The sequence below is a fragment of the Bacillus rossius genome, chromosome 3 (assembly GCF_032445375.1).
Source record: "Bacillus rossius redtenbacheri isolate Brsri chromosome 3, Brsri_v3, whole genome shotgun sequence".
Taxonomy (NCBI): Eukaryota; Metazoa; Arthropoda; class Insecta; order Phasmatodea; family Bacillidae; genus Bacillus; species Bacillus rossius.
Window position 1 is genome coordinate 94,650,916 of NC_086332.1, and position 17,372 is coordinate 94,668,287.

Here is a 17,372-nt window from a genome sequence, read left to right on the forward strand (position 1 = left end):
GACGGATACAATATGACCGTCGAGGTTAAGGTCAAGGTCAAAGGTCAAGGTCATCCTTATATGGCCCCCGCGGCATCTTGGTGGACGGTCATTGGCCCGCTCCACGCTCCACACTCCGACTCCTGTCCCAGTATCCCCATTCAAATACTACTGTTTATGCACTGACGTGCGTAGCTATGCAGTTCAAACCAAAAACCAGCTCCATTGCAATATCTACACCTAGTTAAACTAAAATCTTCAAATTTAATTCTTTTATTTCATATAAGCACAGAAATAGTGCATTTTCGGCTTGTTTATGGTCTCGCTTCTGCATGCAGACTGCACACCCGACATGCGTACATTAACGTTTAGGCTTTGATTTCAGTCAGTAAACAACCAATTACTTAAATTTTTGTCAATTACCTGCAAAAAAGTGGTGTATTTTTTTACTGATGTAGCTGGCAGCTGTAATAAATACTTACCACTTTTGTAGGTGTATTTTTACTCCACACGTGAGAGAGTATTTTAACCCATAGGTCTGTATAAAGGCAAATTTTTTTTTCTGTAAAAAACACCAACAAACTATGTGTAAATTTACATATCATAATAGGTAATTTAACAATTTTTCATTAGAAAAATGACATATATACACTTTATGTATATTTTGAATAGTTCAAATAAGTAATTTTACCAATTCAAATATAAATTATGCTATGGGTAACATAGTATGAAAAAAACACAATTTTGTGTGTGTATGTGTAAAATTACGGTTTTGTATGTGTGTTTCTATCATTTATCAAATTAAAGTATGAACCAATTTTGCACTTTGAATTAAGTCATGGAAGATTCCGTCTTTAATAAATAGGTGTCGCTAGTGTGCCTTAAAGATACGTGACATTGCGAGTGTAAAATTATTAGAAGATTCATTTATTTATACGGTAAATGTGTATATTTACACCATTGTTGAGTTTTTAAAATATAGACCTACATTTTGGGTAGAATTACACGACATATCGGTAATTTGCACAAAGAATGTGTAAAAGTATATAAATTATGTTCTTTTTTTCAAATTACAACACAAAAAAACCACTAAAACCAAATGTGTAAAATTACACACTTTTTTACAGGCCTACAAAGTAATTTTCGGGGAATCGTTAACTGAAGCAATGGGACCACTCTTAATATGAAAATCTCCAAACTACCGTTAATAAGTGGAATCCCAATGATTTTCAGTTTTAAAAGTTTCATGTTAAGAGTGATGTTGTAGTTAATCAGCTGCAAAAATCATGTATTTAATTAGAGAAATTCAAATTAAAGTAATTGCACAACAGGACTCCATTGTTATAATTGCAGATTCTCCCTCCTCCCTTCTCCCGGCACCCCTGTAACAATTATAATTTTACTGATTTCGAAGAGAATTCTACTGCTCCGTCTTCTTGTTGAAAACATTAAGCGTATTTCTTTTCACAATAATGTCAGTTTTCAGAATAATGCACTGTAGCCATATTTATATTATTTTGTACTAAAATTTACTTCTAGTCCACAGCGATTTCATAAGAGATGGAAACACCCAACATAATTAATAGGTGGTGCAAATGTATCGGTCGGCTTTAGAACTAGGAACCATCCCAGCCTAGGGCAGGACTGATTTCAAGTAACTGTGGGAAACGTAGATCGGGGTGCGGTTGCAGTGCTTTACCACTGCGCTTCTTCGCGCCCTATGAGGGCTGATCAGCAGAAGAATGGCTTGCATCCCCATTCATCGCCGCGGTGTGACGACCCGGCCGTGACCAGAGCTGACCAGACGAGGTGACTGTACGATGATTCGTCATTGCCTTCTGCAGCTTGCAGGGCAAGGGGCAACACAAAACCCAGTCCCGACCTGAAAACACTATTGTTACGATTTTCCTGCGGGTTCGTAAAGGATAGCCCAATCAATAGATTTTATTTCACACACACAGTTTTATTTACCACTACTTGTCACTTACAAATAATCTTCTAAGATGGCAAATAATTAACTACACTTAAAGAAATGTCAATTCCCCAGCCACTCGTTTCACACACCTCGCTGGGCCGCACTTCCGGCGCAACTCTCACAGCAGCACCCCTCGTGGGTCTCCGCCGCGGGACTCCGTTGCCGCACTCCGCCGCCGCCGTCACACCCTTCGCCGAGATCCCACACGACGACTCGCTCGCAACTTCACTCGGGGCTCCGCCGCGCCCGCGACTCTATCGCCCGGAAACTCCACCGCGGGAAAACTCCCGACTCCACCGAACTCTCTCACTCCCTGCCCTGGATCCTTCGTCCAAGGACTTCGCCACTCTGCCGCACCCGCGGCACTATCACCCGGAAACTCCGCCGCGGGAGAACTTCCCACTCCACTCACTCACTCAAACTCAGACTCAACCTCCTTATATAGCCCTTGGGTTCCCGTCCAGAACAATCGGGCATGTCTCCGAGATATCTCGCGTCGTGAGTCCTCGAAGGACGCGGTGGCTGCTCTAAGAACGCCGATAAAGGCGTCTGAGTCCTTTTATTCCGCAGTGCGGCCTCTTTTAAGTAACCCGATCTGAGGCAGGTGCGCGCTGCGACGGTCAGGATGTAGCGAGATAGTATGACACGAGATACCAGGGAGAGGATGCGGGTGGAAGGGGGCGCAGACAGGCCGAACGAGCGCGGCGACGCCAGCACTGCAGCCAAGCGCGATCGTAACACTATTTTACAAGGCGAAGAATCCCTGCACCTACCTGGGAACCGAACCAGCCGGGAACTTTCAACACTGTCCCGAAACGTCGTATTTTGCACGTGCAGTAGGTACATTATTTCTGGATGCTTGTGAACTAAGAAACCATCCTTCAATAGGAACATGGTCTAATACAAATATTTATTTTTAAAAGGTGTTGTGAAGGGAATATTAACCTTGTGTTGTATTTGTTATCCTTTTACAACAAGCTATCAGAAATCCTGCACCATTTACGCGTGAGGCACATGTAGCTATATGTTACGGGTAATGCTAGAAGAAGAAGTAAACCTATGTTTACCCGGATTAACTTAACACTGTCCAAGTTTTATTTGGGTAAAGTCCGAATAGTAACTAAAATAAATTTGAATTCGGCGTTTACCCGTATGCACATAGGTCTACCCAACGCTAACTAAGTAATACTAATATATATATATATATTGAAAAGTTCCATTCATACCTTAACAAAAAAACCTAACCTAACTAGTTCAAAAATGTTGCAACACCTAACATTACGTCGTTGGGTGTACCAGGGTAATCGCCAGGATGATTATTTTGACTTTACCCTACAACCTTGGATAATGCTAAGTTGACCCGGGCACACCTAGGTTGCTGTAGTTACTGGTGAGGCAGAGTGTCCTGTTGGGCGCAGGAATGAAGAAGTCGGAGCACAGGCAAGTGTTGTTGGTCCAGCTGGCGCCCTTCACTCGCTCGCAGAGCCGCTGACTGTCGTAGGGCAGTGCCTTGTCCTCGCCGCCCGCGCCCCGGCTAGCTGCAACACACGGGCACACGCGCCGTCACAGCTGTCGCCAGGCAGGGCCCACGATGCACATAGCCTTGTCCTCACGCCCGCGTACATTCGGCAATCATTGAGGTGAAACTTCTTTGGGCGCGATGAGAGTGAATTTTCAAAACAGAATTTTAATGCAACGTTTTCGTGAAACATTGTTATGAAACGTTTCTGACAGAAAAAGGACAGATGTAATTATATAGAAAGCTCTATGCTATATTATTTCATATTATTTCATTCAGAGATATGGTATGTACCAAATTGCATAATTGTTTGAAGAAACAGTAACACCCATCGGTTAAACATCATGACATACATATCAAGTGACATAAGAAGCATATTTAAGCCAGTTAAAACCATAAAAAATATTTTTAAATCGCAGCAATTATCTTTGTAACGTCTGATTTTTAAGGTCCCTGTCATAATCGAGGCAAGCTGCTTACAAGTACAGTAAGTTCTCATCAAGGCTTCGCCCGCTTTACTGCGCAGGCGAACGTTAACAGTTACATTTAAGTTCAAAAAATCTCCGAAGTTACGCGAAAAAAGTATTCAGGCTTTTATGAAAGTATTTGTGTATTGTAGGTTTCCCGTTTTTGTACAAACACCAGAATGTCATCCAGATTCAAAGCTCATGTACAATTAATTATTTTTTTAATAACGTGATCTGCAAGCAAACTAAAATATTATTTTCTGAATAATATGATCTGTACAACGTTTGAGTGTTGAGAAAACAATGTTACAAATGTTTTTAAATAAAGGTGCAAATGGTGTCCTTGTATATTTAAATCGCGTTTGTCAAACATCGTTGAGTTTTTCACGTGTACGTCAGATGTATTTAAAATTGAATCTAGGCTGCATAATGATTAAATAATGTGTAGAACCTCAAATTTGAAGGTATCGGGAGACCCGTTGTTATGTGTTTGAATCTAACAGCTAATTATTTAAAGAAACTAGTTCGTAAAAAACTGTAAGTTACATGCATATTTGCGGTATTTAAAGCAAACACTTTAAAATAATCCAATTTATGTGTATTGTATTATATATGAGCATTTATGTAAATTATTATGTATTTAAGAGCTAAAGAGTGTTTTCGTGAAACAAAAAGTTTGACCTGACATTCTTAGTTTAACATTATCAACGAACACAAACAAAATTTTGTATCTAATAGAATCTGAGAGCATTATTCAATTGTTTAGTGAATATCAAGACACGGAAGTAAAAAAAATATAGTTTATCAAAACGTAAAACTATTTGTTAGAAGGACCTAGTTTTTGAGCCCATGGAATTCAGTAACTAACCTATACCCTGACATCGTGAGGGGTAAAATTTAATTCCTTTGGTTTTATGCCGTGTGATCGGTTCTATGACATCCGTACGAATGGGTCAACTGCACGAATCGTTTCTCCTTCACCCCACCACGGTAGGGGGGAGGCGTGGCGGAAAGAAGGAGGGGTGCTGTATTCATTTCAGACCAATAGAAAAAATTCAAGACTCCGAATGGGCGGGTAGAACTGAGAGGATTCCGGGCCAATAGGATACCTGCCGTTAGCCACCCCGGCCGCGGCCGTACGAGAGTGGTATAGTCGATTCACAATAAAGTCAATACTTTCAGAAGCCTTGCTGAACATGTACTTTGTGCCAGCATGTTATGTATTCTCCCGCCACAAGTAAATATAACCACGTGACTTCAGCTGAAATGTTTTGATAGGCCTATACTATGCATGTGTAAGGATCCTGATTGTGCATTCCTCAAATTTATATTTTCCCGAAATTTACGTATATTCTTGTTAGAGATGTACATTATACAACCTATAGCACTATTACTCTATTTTCTCGCATTTTAAATCTGCACTTTACGATGTTTACGTTACAAATATCGCAAAGCTCAAACCAAGGCGCAATCAAAAAATAACATAAGCAAACTGTTGTAAGTTAAAGACAAAAAATATATATATAAATATGTTTATATGCGAACACGTATGTGTTTACAAAGGAAGAATTCAACATCGAAAACTATTCTGAATAATGACACGCCACACTGCAGGCTGGTATGTAGGCCTTAAACGAACGTTACGTGTGTACCAAATAACTTTGGATCGAGAACAAAATTCTATTGCCAAAACATTTATGAACGAGTTTAAAATAAAAATATATTCAATGGAAGAAAATAAATTTCTGTGGGGAATAGAAACCACATCCTTCTTCGTGCGTTGCGTTTCTGGATAGTTAAATTACTGAAGTTTGGACGGAAGAATTTTGGTTTCTGTCAGCTATGTAAAAATTGTTTGAACAGCGGAGAAATGCAAAGGGACTCGCTTGAATTAATTAATTGAATTAAGACCAGGCAAGAAAATACACACTATTACGAATTTTATAAATACAGTGGTATCAATGGAGAAAAACTCTGTAACAGTATGTATTTTCTTACCGGATCAGGTGGTCTTAAATTTTTGATATGAACATATCTGTTATTTTTTAATTGGTACATGAGTGATAAATCGGCCAAAAAAGTTGTGCTGCGTATACCCACAGTAGTGTTACACTTAATAATACTATTTAGAAGTACTTGTTTACACACACACACACATAATTACAAAAAGTGGTATTGTTGGGCGCCTTAAAGAATAAATGTTACCAGGTTTGTTGTTATTAAGGGACACTGCAATTGTTGGATTCACTTTCTCTTAATTTACTGGGATAGCTAATGATTAATACACAACACTAAAAATAATTCAACTGGTTAAAACAGATTTATTATTGAGAGTAGAAAATGCGGCAAATGTAGTGTAAATTAACAATACATAAAAAGAAAAGATAAAAATTAATTACAATTTCAAAAGTTACATATGAATAATAAACTTTGTTTCTCTGGTTTGGCTCCTTATAGCGAAATATGATGCTTCAACAATCGGGAGATAGGTTTCACACATTAAAGCTATACAAGAGTCTTTATTGGTTCGTATTTGTTTTGCACGGTTTGTCAATCACGTAATTATTTAAAAATGTTTTGGTAATAAAAATACTGAATATTTCTTAAATGGTTAATTATTGTTGCCTCGGCTTAGCTAGTCATAAAATTACATTGGTAGAACACCGTCCTTAATCTCAGTTAACCTCTGGGTATGTTATAAAAAAAGGGTCAATTTAATAATCGGATATTTCAAATAAAACAGTCTCTTAATCTTCGTGAGCGAAGTATTTCAGGAGAATTATACAGGTAACAGAGTGTGTTGTGGAGTGAAACAACGTTCGAAGAAGTCAGTTACTGACGTACTTATTTTTACACTCCTATGATCTTTATCTTAACAGATAAAGCCTAAAATTTACGTTAAACACTTCTGTTAACACACTTTGTGTTGAAAATATTACTAGCAATTGCCAAATCTAGCTAAATATTTATTAAATAAATGCACCACAGCGGCATCCGTCTATTCACGGCAGCATCAGAAAACGTTCTCCCTAGTTCTATATTCAATTTACCTGAAAACCTACCGTTCAGGTAAGCCGCCACCTGATTGGTCGGCTGTTCAAATCTCACATTACCGTTTACCTGAAATTAGCCTCCACAGGCTATTAACAATATAAATACAGGTTCCAAAATACGTTAAATTTAAAAATAAAAATAATAAAAATGAATTCTTACATAAATAAAATATACATAAAATATCTGAAATTACGTTAATATACCAATGTTCACTATAGGGGTCCATACAAATGAGATCATCTCAACAATACACCTGCGCCTAGAGTTTGGCGTGCGTAGAAACGTCTTTAACAAAATATAAATAGTTCAATCTTGCAGTTAAACAGATAAAACAGTTTGAAACAAAATATTATTCATTAAAAACAATAAATATTCAGTTCTGTCCGCGGACTTATGCCTAAAGTAGCGGTACAAAGTAACTTACGCTGTTGGCTCGTTGCCACCAACTAAACTATAGTTTCCTTAGAGTGTTATGCATGTTGTGGAAAATCAATAACTGTGCACAGCCATTACAATTAGTTGTAGAATTTTTTATTGGGTAGAAAAATGTTCTGTGTTTTCCTTATTCTATTTCTTGTAATTAAATAAATAATCGGTATATTTGAACCGTTTTTTCACCAAAAAGTGTACTTTTACACATAGGAAAAAAAATATCAGATGCTAACTGCATCAAAAGTATCGGTCGAAAGTCGTACTATGTGAAAAGTGATGGTGGTCTTAAACTATTGGTGGAAAAAGTACATGTCTACATTAACTTCGCGCAAAATATAACGTGATATGTCTGTGCAGGGGCAAACAAATTTAGCAGTACATGTCAAGAATCAAAGAGAGCAGGTAGTTTGTGAATGAGCTTATTCCCTTACTTTCCTTTTACGTCTGTCTGGCGAAGTGTGTAATCAAAATAAATGTGTCATAAAAAGTTTTAAAATTCCTAATTGTTAATGTTTTAAGTGTGGATGCATAGTTAGGAAACCATCTGTCTAAAATAAACATTGTCTTAAAAAAAGCTCAACATTCACCAAGAAATCGTTGAGTGAGTGTAGGGCGTTGGAACGTTACAACTGAAATAAGTAGGAAATATTAATAGTTTTGAGTTTCAGGCTTCGGATAATTAACTTTATATGACGGGTGTCAGTTGTTTCGAAATATTGGTAAAATTGTAATTATATATTACAATTATACGTTACTTAACGTACAACATTGGTCTGACATGTGTTTCCTGTTTTCTTAAGCAGCAATACTTGTTTTAATTTATTTTCCACACTAGTTACTGAAAATAATACACTGCAGTATGTGTTTACGAATTAAATCCATACCCATTCTTCAGGAATTCTCTATAAGTAAAATACCCTAAAAATTTAAATTTCGCTGAAGTCTCCTTTGTTAATCATCTGAACTGAAATTTTTTACAAGCCGCTAACAATATACTCTTGGTGTTGACGTCACTGCGCGGCCTGCAGTGACGTCAGGCCCAGTACCGTTCCAAATTCGGCATCGTTTCGCCCCCTTCCCTACTCCAACAACAACCAACCCTCCACGGCCAGCACCAACTCGTCAGCAGTCAACCTTGCAAGAACACTGAGGGCAGACATGTCTGAAAGCGGAGATGCAGCCAACGCCCGGGTTACAAACTGTGATGAAACTGAACCTGTTTCGGGACCTAGTCACGAAAATCGTGAAGATAGCAATGGTGTTTCATCGTTTGCTATTCCTGGCCAGCGCCCCGGAACCTTTGTTTACTACGATGGAGAAGGAAACCTGTTTCACAAGGATAAGGAGACGCGGACAATACGGTAAGTGACATTTTGTTTTAGTACAGTGTGAATTATTGTTAAGTATTTGTGTATTCTATTTTTTTCCTACTACGACTGGCCCGTTTATCATTCTAACTTCATTTCATTGTGTGTACTAGTGGTTGGTAACCATATTAACTGTTTTTGAGCCAATCATCTAATTGTTTTTGAGTTCCAGTCCTAGTGACACTAACTGCTAATTTTCACACCCAAAGACATTTATGACACTTAGGGTGATATTCTTACACGTCCACATACTCGGCACGCCAACTCGACGCGAGTAAATAACTCGCTATACAGAGAATGTATTCAAGAACAACATCTGAGAGTTCCTTTACTACGCGGCGTTTGCGAGGTGGAATTTATTTCTCGACTTCTGCGATAGGCTATTATACAATCAGTATCCATTTCCTACTGCTAACATCTGTACTCGCTGAAATATTTTTTTTTACATATTATTGGTCTGATGTGCTCACACAATATTTGGGAGAAGCATTTTATACGTTGTTCTTATATTTGACTGTTACGAATGTGTATATTTTCAGAAATTCTTTTGCAGACATTGGTGCTATCTATCGGCATATTTTGTAACTGTATAAGTAGTAGGAAAATGGCGAAGCTGGCCTAATGCTATTCTTATGGAACTAGGGGCCCAATGCACAGATTCAACTAGAAATCGAGTGGTAACTTGTACTTCATTTAGTGGAGAATTCGAAGTTCACTAAATCTCGTATGTTTGAAATATTTTAGTGGTAGCTGCGCTAGGCTGAACGAAGTAGAGTGTGGAACCTTACTAAATAACGAAGGTAGCCGAGTTTACCCGAACAAGGCCCAAATTTAATGACGTCAAGACATTACGTCACAACCTTGGCCAATAGGAAACCAGTAAGGTTGCGTGGTTTTAAAAAGTAATAACAAACACTTAATTTTACAAATTTAAACAACAAATTTCATGTATCATGTATTTCAATCTTGAATGGCTGTATGTTTAATTAAAATTATAGAATAACGTGTATAAATGTACATGACATGTGCTGTTTGTGCTTGTTTATATTTTAATAAAGTTCATCTGTGTGATATAATTACTTAATTTCTTAATTGGATTTTGATTACGATGCCAAACGATTAGTTCTTACTTCTTAGCATTGCAGTGCATCGTAATGTCAATATTTACTTACTATTGCAAACAGTGGTGGTCGAGAAGCTAGAAATATTAATATGGATTAGAAATTGAAGGGGTTGGGACTCGTGTTCAGATATTTTCTCGATAAACCTCATTTTATTCGTAGTTTGGATCAGAAGGGGTATTGGCACCTCTTTCCACTAACCTCTTACATTAGATTCACCCCTGACTACAAATACGCACAGCAAATGTTTTTAAAAATATGGTTCCTTATCGATTCAAAATGATTACTTTATCCTGATGTCATGAACCTGTACTACATATTTATTCTGTGGCACATGATGCTTGCTATTTAATGTTGTATGTCGAAAGATCCTGAACATAATCAAAAATTGTGGTACAACAATGAATTATGATCGTTAATCGAATACGAGATATATTTTCCCTTTTATTTAACATTGTTGTATTACAAGTTTGGTAATTATGTTACAAAGGGGCTTTTCCATAAAATAAAAAAAATTAAAATACTTTTTCTTTGCACACTAGTAATGTTCCTATATTTACCCTGCGATTGGTGTTAATGTACTTGTAATAGTTTATGAGATATTGCTATTTAAAGATTACATCATATTAATTATACCTTATGCGCTTATGCTGGCGGCACCATTATTGTAAAAACCATCATGACTCATTTATATACTACAACCATATGCTACGCAATTTGATTTAAGAGGTTTAGTGACTGGGTAACATGAGGAATTTCAGTATGCTGTTGAAAAATTTCATACATGTACCGGTGGCTTAAATTATTTATCACGACATCAAAGTATGTAACTGAATTTATTACAACAAAATTAATTACACGAATAGTTACGATGCATAATAGATTGTAAAACTAGCTTTAAGAGACTGCATTTAATTTTAGTAAGAACAAAGTTTCTTTTGAAAATGCGACAATAGTACTGATGTTTCAGGTTTTTGAGGTGTGCACAGTTTCGAGCAGGATGCCGAGCTCGTGCCACTATGACGCTAGCAGATGGAGCACCTATTATACCTACACAAAATAGTGTTCCTCATAACCATTCCTCTAGCTCCAAATGTATGAACATACTGATGTTTAAACAAACGCTTAGTCGGAGATCCCGGGTAGAAACTAAATTACCCTTGGTAGCCATTTATCAAGACGAAGTCGAAAGGTATATGTTACTTGTACAACAATTTCACTTTACATACCTACACATGTAAAAACTCTTTTATAAAATTGCACAATTTTTTGTTTTCTAACGGTTTTATTTTGTTATGATAGGATACATGCATATTTGTTAACATTTCCAAAGAATTGGATCCATAAACCACAACAAATTTTCTTCATTAAGAGTTATGCATAACTTATAAAGATATGGAATTTGATATTTTAAAATAACGTTACAACTTTACATTTTGTGTGAACAGAAATACGGAGGGTGCAGAACGAACGCCTTTCTCGTCAGTGAGACGAACAATGGTTCGCCGAAGAAGGGAAGCTGTGCCAACAATTCCACCTACAATTCAAGAACTTGTCACATCGTTCAATAACCCGTTAATTATGCAGCACTATGGAAGAACCGTAAATGGACAGTTCTTTCACGGCAGCGTTACCAACGATACAGGAACACTAGTAACCGTGGTCTTCTTGAATGAAGAGATTATAGCAGCTTTAACGGGACACCACGGAGAAATTTGCGAATTGGGAATGGATGGGACTTTCAAAGTAGTTCCTACACTACCACGTGGATTTGTGCAGCTTTTTTCTGTACATGTCATATTCATGAATGTGGTAAGTAATATATTATGAGGGTGAAATTATTTTATGACCTTTTTTTTTTGTTTATTAAAACTAAACGGGGTTCTCATTTTTTAGTGCGAAGATTATTAAAAAAAAAAAAATTGAAAGTAAACTTTTTGTACATTGGTGTGTTTGCTTGGATTCTAAGAAAGGCCTGTTTCGTTAAAAATTAATATGAATGTTCGTTTTTGTAAAATGTTTGGGGTTCTTCTGTTGTACTGGCATATTTTCCTTGGCATTTTCTTTGGCATGGCACACAGATATAACGCAAAAGGGAAAAATTTCGACTTATAACTTTTATTTCTTAAAAGGTGCAATGTATGTGATAGACTAGTGAACTTTTCTCATGTCTGTGCATCAGGCGGACTGGTTCTGAAACAAGGATCAGACGTTGAGAGGGTCGTCAGCCTGCAGAGGAGTGCAGGTGTTCCTAGCTACGTAATTTAGGGGGGCTGGAAGGGATAAAGTAAATGTAACTGAGATACGTCAATGTGAAAGCATAAGTAAATGTACGCCACGCCACCCATAGTCTGCGAGTGTAAGACTTGTGGGTCCGGCGCAACCTGTGTGAAAACTGCATTTCTTGAGCTGTACATAATAGAAGGCATTGCAGGAGGTTATGCTACTAGGAGAAGAGAGACTAGACTTCTTCGTGTAGAGGTGTTTATAAAATGTTGACGTTTGGCAACTTGGTTAGCTTTCTGGATCTATATTATGGATAGGCCTAGGGGATAAGCGACAGTTGTGTTGTGACGTGTGGGCTATTGTTAGGTAGTGTAATAAGGGCATGTTAATATCCGTGCCTGAAATTAAAGACCGAAAATCTAAATTACATTATCTTTCTAGGTATGCCAGTTAGTGAACTTCACCTCCTATACCCTAAATGCTAGCATAAGGTGTTAGTTTTAAGGTTCATGCGCTCTGCGGAGGTAATCCTGGTGTGTGGTGTAGATCGAGTGACATCGTTCACCTAACTCCATTCCGACCTTACCAACGTAAGAGACAGACAAATATACGAAAGATACTCATCGAAAAAACCGAGTATTAGTTTAAACAAATGGAGGTGAGGTTCGAATTTCACTTATATGTCTGAGCCTTATACTATATCCCCCAAAACTATTATTGCATTCTTACTTATGATAACCTGCCTGTTACGTGGTTAGGGGCCAATTGCACGGGAAAGTAGACTCACTAAATTAGTCAGTGCTAGGTCAAAAGGACCTACTTTATAGTCATACCCAGCTTGGTCCTCCTGCCTCTAAGAAGAGCTGTCGCTTAACAATGTAGGAAACCATACAAAATTGTATTATATTTAATACATATCTTACACTTACACATTAAGTGAACACACAATTCATTGACTGAAGATAGTTTCCGAACACGTACGATAAAATTTTCAAGAAAAGCATACCTGAATAGTTTTGTATCAACTCAGAAATTGAGCAGAAGTTAGAAGTTTTTAATTTTAATTTAACAAACATTCAACTTAATAATTTCTCTTATTTTATTTTACAGGCTTTCCCTATCATGTTAGCACTAATGTGCTTTCGAACCGAGTCAGCATACGTTGCCGTGCTCCAGCACTTGAAGGAAGCAATTTCACAGTGGAATGTTCGGCGTATTATCATGGACTTTGAAATTGCACTTCGAAGAGCTGTACGAGTAGTGTATGCAGAATCGAGAATAGGTGGATGTTGGTTTCACTATTGCCAGGTAAATACAATTTGAAATAGATGGTTTGAAGTTGATTTTGATGTAATATGAATGAATATAAGTCAAACAGTTTACTGCAACCCGAAAATACAGATTTCCTTTTTGGCTCAGAGATTCAGTTGGTCACTTACTGAAACTGAGACACTTAGCAAAACCATTCCTATAGCTTGTACATTACATTTCATATTATTTTTGTTTGGCAAAATGTTTTTTTAATATAATAAACAATTTATTTATTTTATATTTGAGACGTGTCCACCAACAGCCACCACAGGCCTTTGCGGGGGGCACGACAGTTACAAATTTACACCCATGCCTTAACTGGGAATCGAAACCAGAACCCCTCGTATCGTATAATCATTGAGTAATTAAATATAATATTACAATTTAATGGTGTAGATTACTTTTAGAATGCTAGTAGGATTTTTTAGAGTTCTCTTTTTTACACTTTGAAAATATTATTCGAAATTTCTTTGAAAGTTACAAATTTTCTTTAATTTTTGAAACTTCACTTTCTTTTCGCATTGCAAAAAAAATACCGTTATTTAATTCTATAAGATATTAATATTGTTTTCACACATTATACACAGTTTTTAAGTGTATCAAATAATTCTCGAATCTAAACATTGTAAGCACGTGTGCTGCCGTTGCACACCCGGCCACCATTGGCTGTTTCCTGCAAGTGATGTTATAGGACATATATAGTTTTTACTTTGTCATTATATCTTATGTTTCTATTGCAGGCTGTGTGGCGGCAAGTTAATCGTCGTGGGTTGGTTGGCGAGAGTCGTCGCAACCCTAACATAAAGCTGGCGATAAAAATGATAATGGCGCTCCCACATCTGCCGGCACAACGAGGACAAGCTTACGATAACTCAACTCCCGCGGTCAACGTTCTTGATGGACTTCGGGCCATAAGAGAATTTGTCCAAGAGGCCAACATTATGCAAATTAATTCTGTTCTCGATTACTTTCAGCGTTTCTGGCTCGGTCGTGTTGGTGCCGAGAACTTCAGCATTTTTAATGAACCGCACAGAACGAACAATCATTTGGAAGCATTTCACTCACGTTTACTGAGTGTCATGGGAGCACACCCAAACATATGGCAGTTCATTAAAACCTTAATTAAATGTTCGAACAAATTCTCGGCAGAAATGAGAACAGTTATTGACGGCCGCCAAGTACGACCATTTCAAAGAGCAACCAGCAATACCCTCACGGTGCGACATGGAATTAGGATGCTTTTAACAGGGGAGTACAATGTCCGTACATTTCTGCGTTCCTTATCGCACACAGTAGATGGATTAGTGGACCTTCTGGAGCGCCCGCACGTTCGTCACCAAGAAAGTGAAGAAGAAGAAGAAGAAGAAGGTGAGGGTGACATACTGCCGCAAGCAGAATTTCAGGAAATTCGGCACGAAGAACAAGGAGCTGGTGAAGAAGATAGAGCACTGAGTCCAAGTAGAAATGAAGATGGTCCAGTAGAACCTGTTGGCAGGACATGTCGAGTGTGCTTACAGCAAACCGTGACACACATTATTTTACCATGTGGACACCTTGGTGTTTGTACACTGTGCGCGGAAACATTGGACAGAAACCACAGTGCCTGTCCGTACTGCAGGGGGCAGGTTACACAATTTTTTACAATTTTTTGAACAGTAGCAGAAAATGTTATATTATTGCAATATAGTACGTATATAACTTACTCACATTATTAACATTCAATGAAACATCAATTATGGGACCTTTTTACTCCTTAAAATTCAGTTACATTCGACTCTTTATTAAAAAAAATGTACGGGACGTCAAAGATGGTATTTTTTATTTTAAATGTTTCTTTTTCTAGTATTACATTGGGAATTAAAGTTGACATGTTATTTTAATGTTCTTTATTCAGCTAATATTTTTGTAATTAAACTTGGATGGTAATTTAAATGCAATTTTGTCACCTAATGTTTTGCGAATCAATTAAACATAATGTTGTGTATTTCAGTACTCTATTGGAATGTCATTTCAGTGACCTTTGCATTATTTATCTATTGGGGTTAAACCTTGACATGTTGCTTTTGTGTGTCGTTTAGATTCTGTGGTTATGCTACTCGTTAATATTTCAGTTTAATACGCCAGTAGCCCAGTTTGATATATTCTTTATTATTACAGCCTCACTCAAAGCTTTAGTATTTAGGGTTTTATAAGTAAGAAGCACCTGAATTATTTTGTTCCTCAGATCCCTCATCGTTCAATAACATTGATCAGTGAGTATAATTTTTTGTGAATATTGTGAATCTAAATTCTTTGCAATAAGTGCTCGTTCCTTTATCACTATCTGAAACATTATGCTTTTATCCGTATCTCAGACGTGACACTCGTAGTAATGATGAAAGTTATGATCATGTGTTTTACGTAAATGAAAAAAACACAATGAATTACGACAGTTTGTTACCACTTTTTGTTCAAACACCAGTACAGTCAGGAGGAAGGTAAATAATGTGGTTCTTTACTTGGGTAAATAGTATTCACTTAAACAACTACACTTCTTTAAATAAGTTATATCAATATATTGTCCTGGAGGTTTATTTTTTTCTTTTAAACATTCTTAGAATTTTTTGCGCGTTTGTAGGCCTACTTTACATATACTTAGAAGTTGTTCAGTACAGTTAGTACAAGCATGGCAATAAGTATTTTGTAAATTTATTATTTTTATATATTTTGGCCTGAAAGACGTTATCAAGTACGAACAGATTTGATCAAGTATGTATATAAAAGTTTCCAGCGACATTCTCATGTACTGGAAAAATCTGTCCGGATGTCTTTTCACTACCGCGAAAAGATGATGATATTCACCGTTATAACACCTGCTTTCACATATTTCATGTATCCACAATCGTCTCCTTTTTTTTGTTAATACATTGTACTTCAGAACTGTATTTTCAACGATAAACATACGGCGACGCACCTTCGACAGCGACATTATGATACTAGTGAATAGGTGTGTAATTGCACTCCCCTGTGGTCTATTCTGTCTGGAATACTAGCGCTGCTTGCCCCTTTCGCTGCGGGACGCTCTCTGTGTGTAGCGCCGTCGCTGCCCGCCGCCCCGCCCCGCGCCGCGCCGCTGTATGTGTGTTTCTACCCTAACTTATTCGCATCCCTCTGGCGTCAATATCGGGCGATAATACATCCTGTATTTTCTGAGCTCCTCGCGCAAGCCCAGTGGGAGTTCCTAGTGCTGCAGTGATAAAAGAAGAAAGAGTGGGGGTGAAATAAAAGCGTTTGAGTAAAAAAAAAAAAAAAAAAAAAAAAAAAAAAAAAATTTCATTGGTTTGTAAGTTACAAACGATTGAAGTTTGAATTTTGTTTCTTTACTTATACAAACCTAGGAAACTAATCAGGTAAATTCCTTGATTTTGGTATTCTATACATTCGTTACTCAAACAATTAAATGCAGTGGTTCGTGATCTAAAGTGGTTAGTGCCAAATGTGCATTAAGAAGTAAATAAACAATACCTACTTCTAAAAAGTTCACAAAAAATTGACTGTCTCTTGAAAATGAAAAATGAAAACGGCAATATACAGCTGAGAATAAGTTATTTGATTGCTATTTAACAAAACAAGAAGTATTTTTATTAATAAAGCAGGTTTGTATCACAAGACGATTGCATGTTTTTTTCCCCCAGGTATTCTATAATTGTGTGCTGCTAGCCGCAACTCAACAGTTGCCAGCATGTCTGAGAAGACAGCAGCCAGCCACACTAAGAGCAGGTAGACAGTCGCGCTTTTGCGTGGTTGCCAGATACTCGTCCTCTTGGGGACTGCTTGCAAGGTCACTTACCTTTCATTCTTCGCTTAGCCCGTCCCAACAACACTCCTGACAATACTTGTCCAGACGGTCAATATGCGTTCCTTAGATCCTGAAACCACGTG

At 37.4% G+C, this 17,372-nt stretch overlaps 1 protein-coding gene and 1 long non-coding RNA gene across 3 annotated transcripts in view; one reads left to right on the top strand and one right to left on the bottom strand.

Moving 5' to 3' along the window:
• LOC134531479 (multiple epidermal growth factor-like domains protein 10) overlaps positions 1 to 17,372 on the bottom strand; it is a 157,069-nt gene that overhangs the window by 111,874 nt on the left and 27,823 nt on the right. For both annotated transcript variants that reach the window (XM_063367189.1, XM_063367190.1), the window contains exon 2: positions 3,343 to 3,492. In XM_063367189.1, coding sequence (XP_063223259.1) covers positions 3,343 to 3,492 — 150 coding nt within the window. The remainder of the gene's footprint in view (positions 1 to 3,342; positions 3,493 to 17,372) is intronic.
• LOC134531478 (uncharacterized) lies at positions 11,679 to 14,355 on the top strand. The gene is made up of 3 exons (XR_010075004.1): positions 11,679 to 11,726; positions 13,251 to 13,448; positions 14,192 to 14,355. It is a non-coding gene; the product is annotated as an uncharacterized LOC134531478 (long non-coding RNA).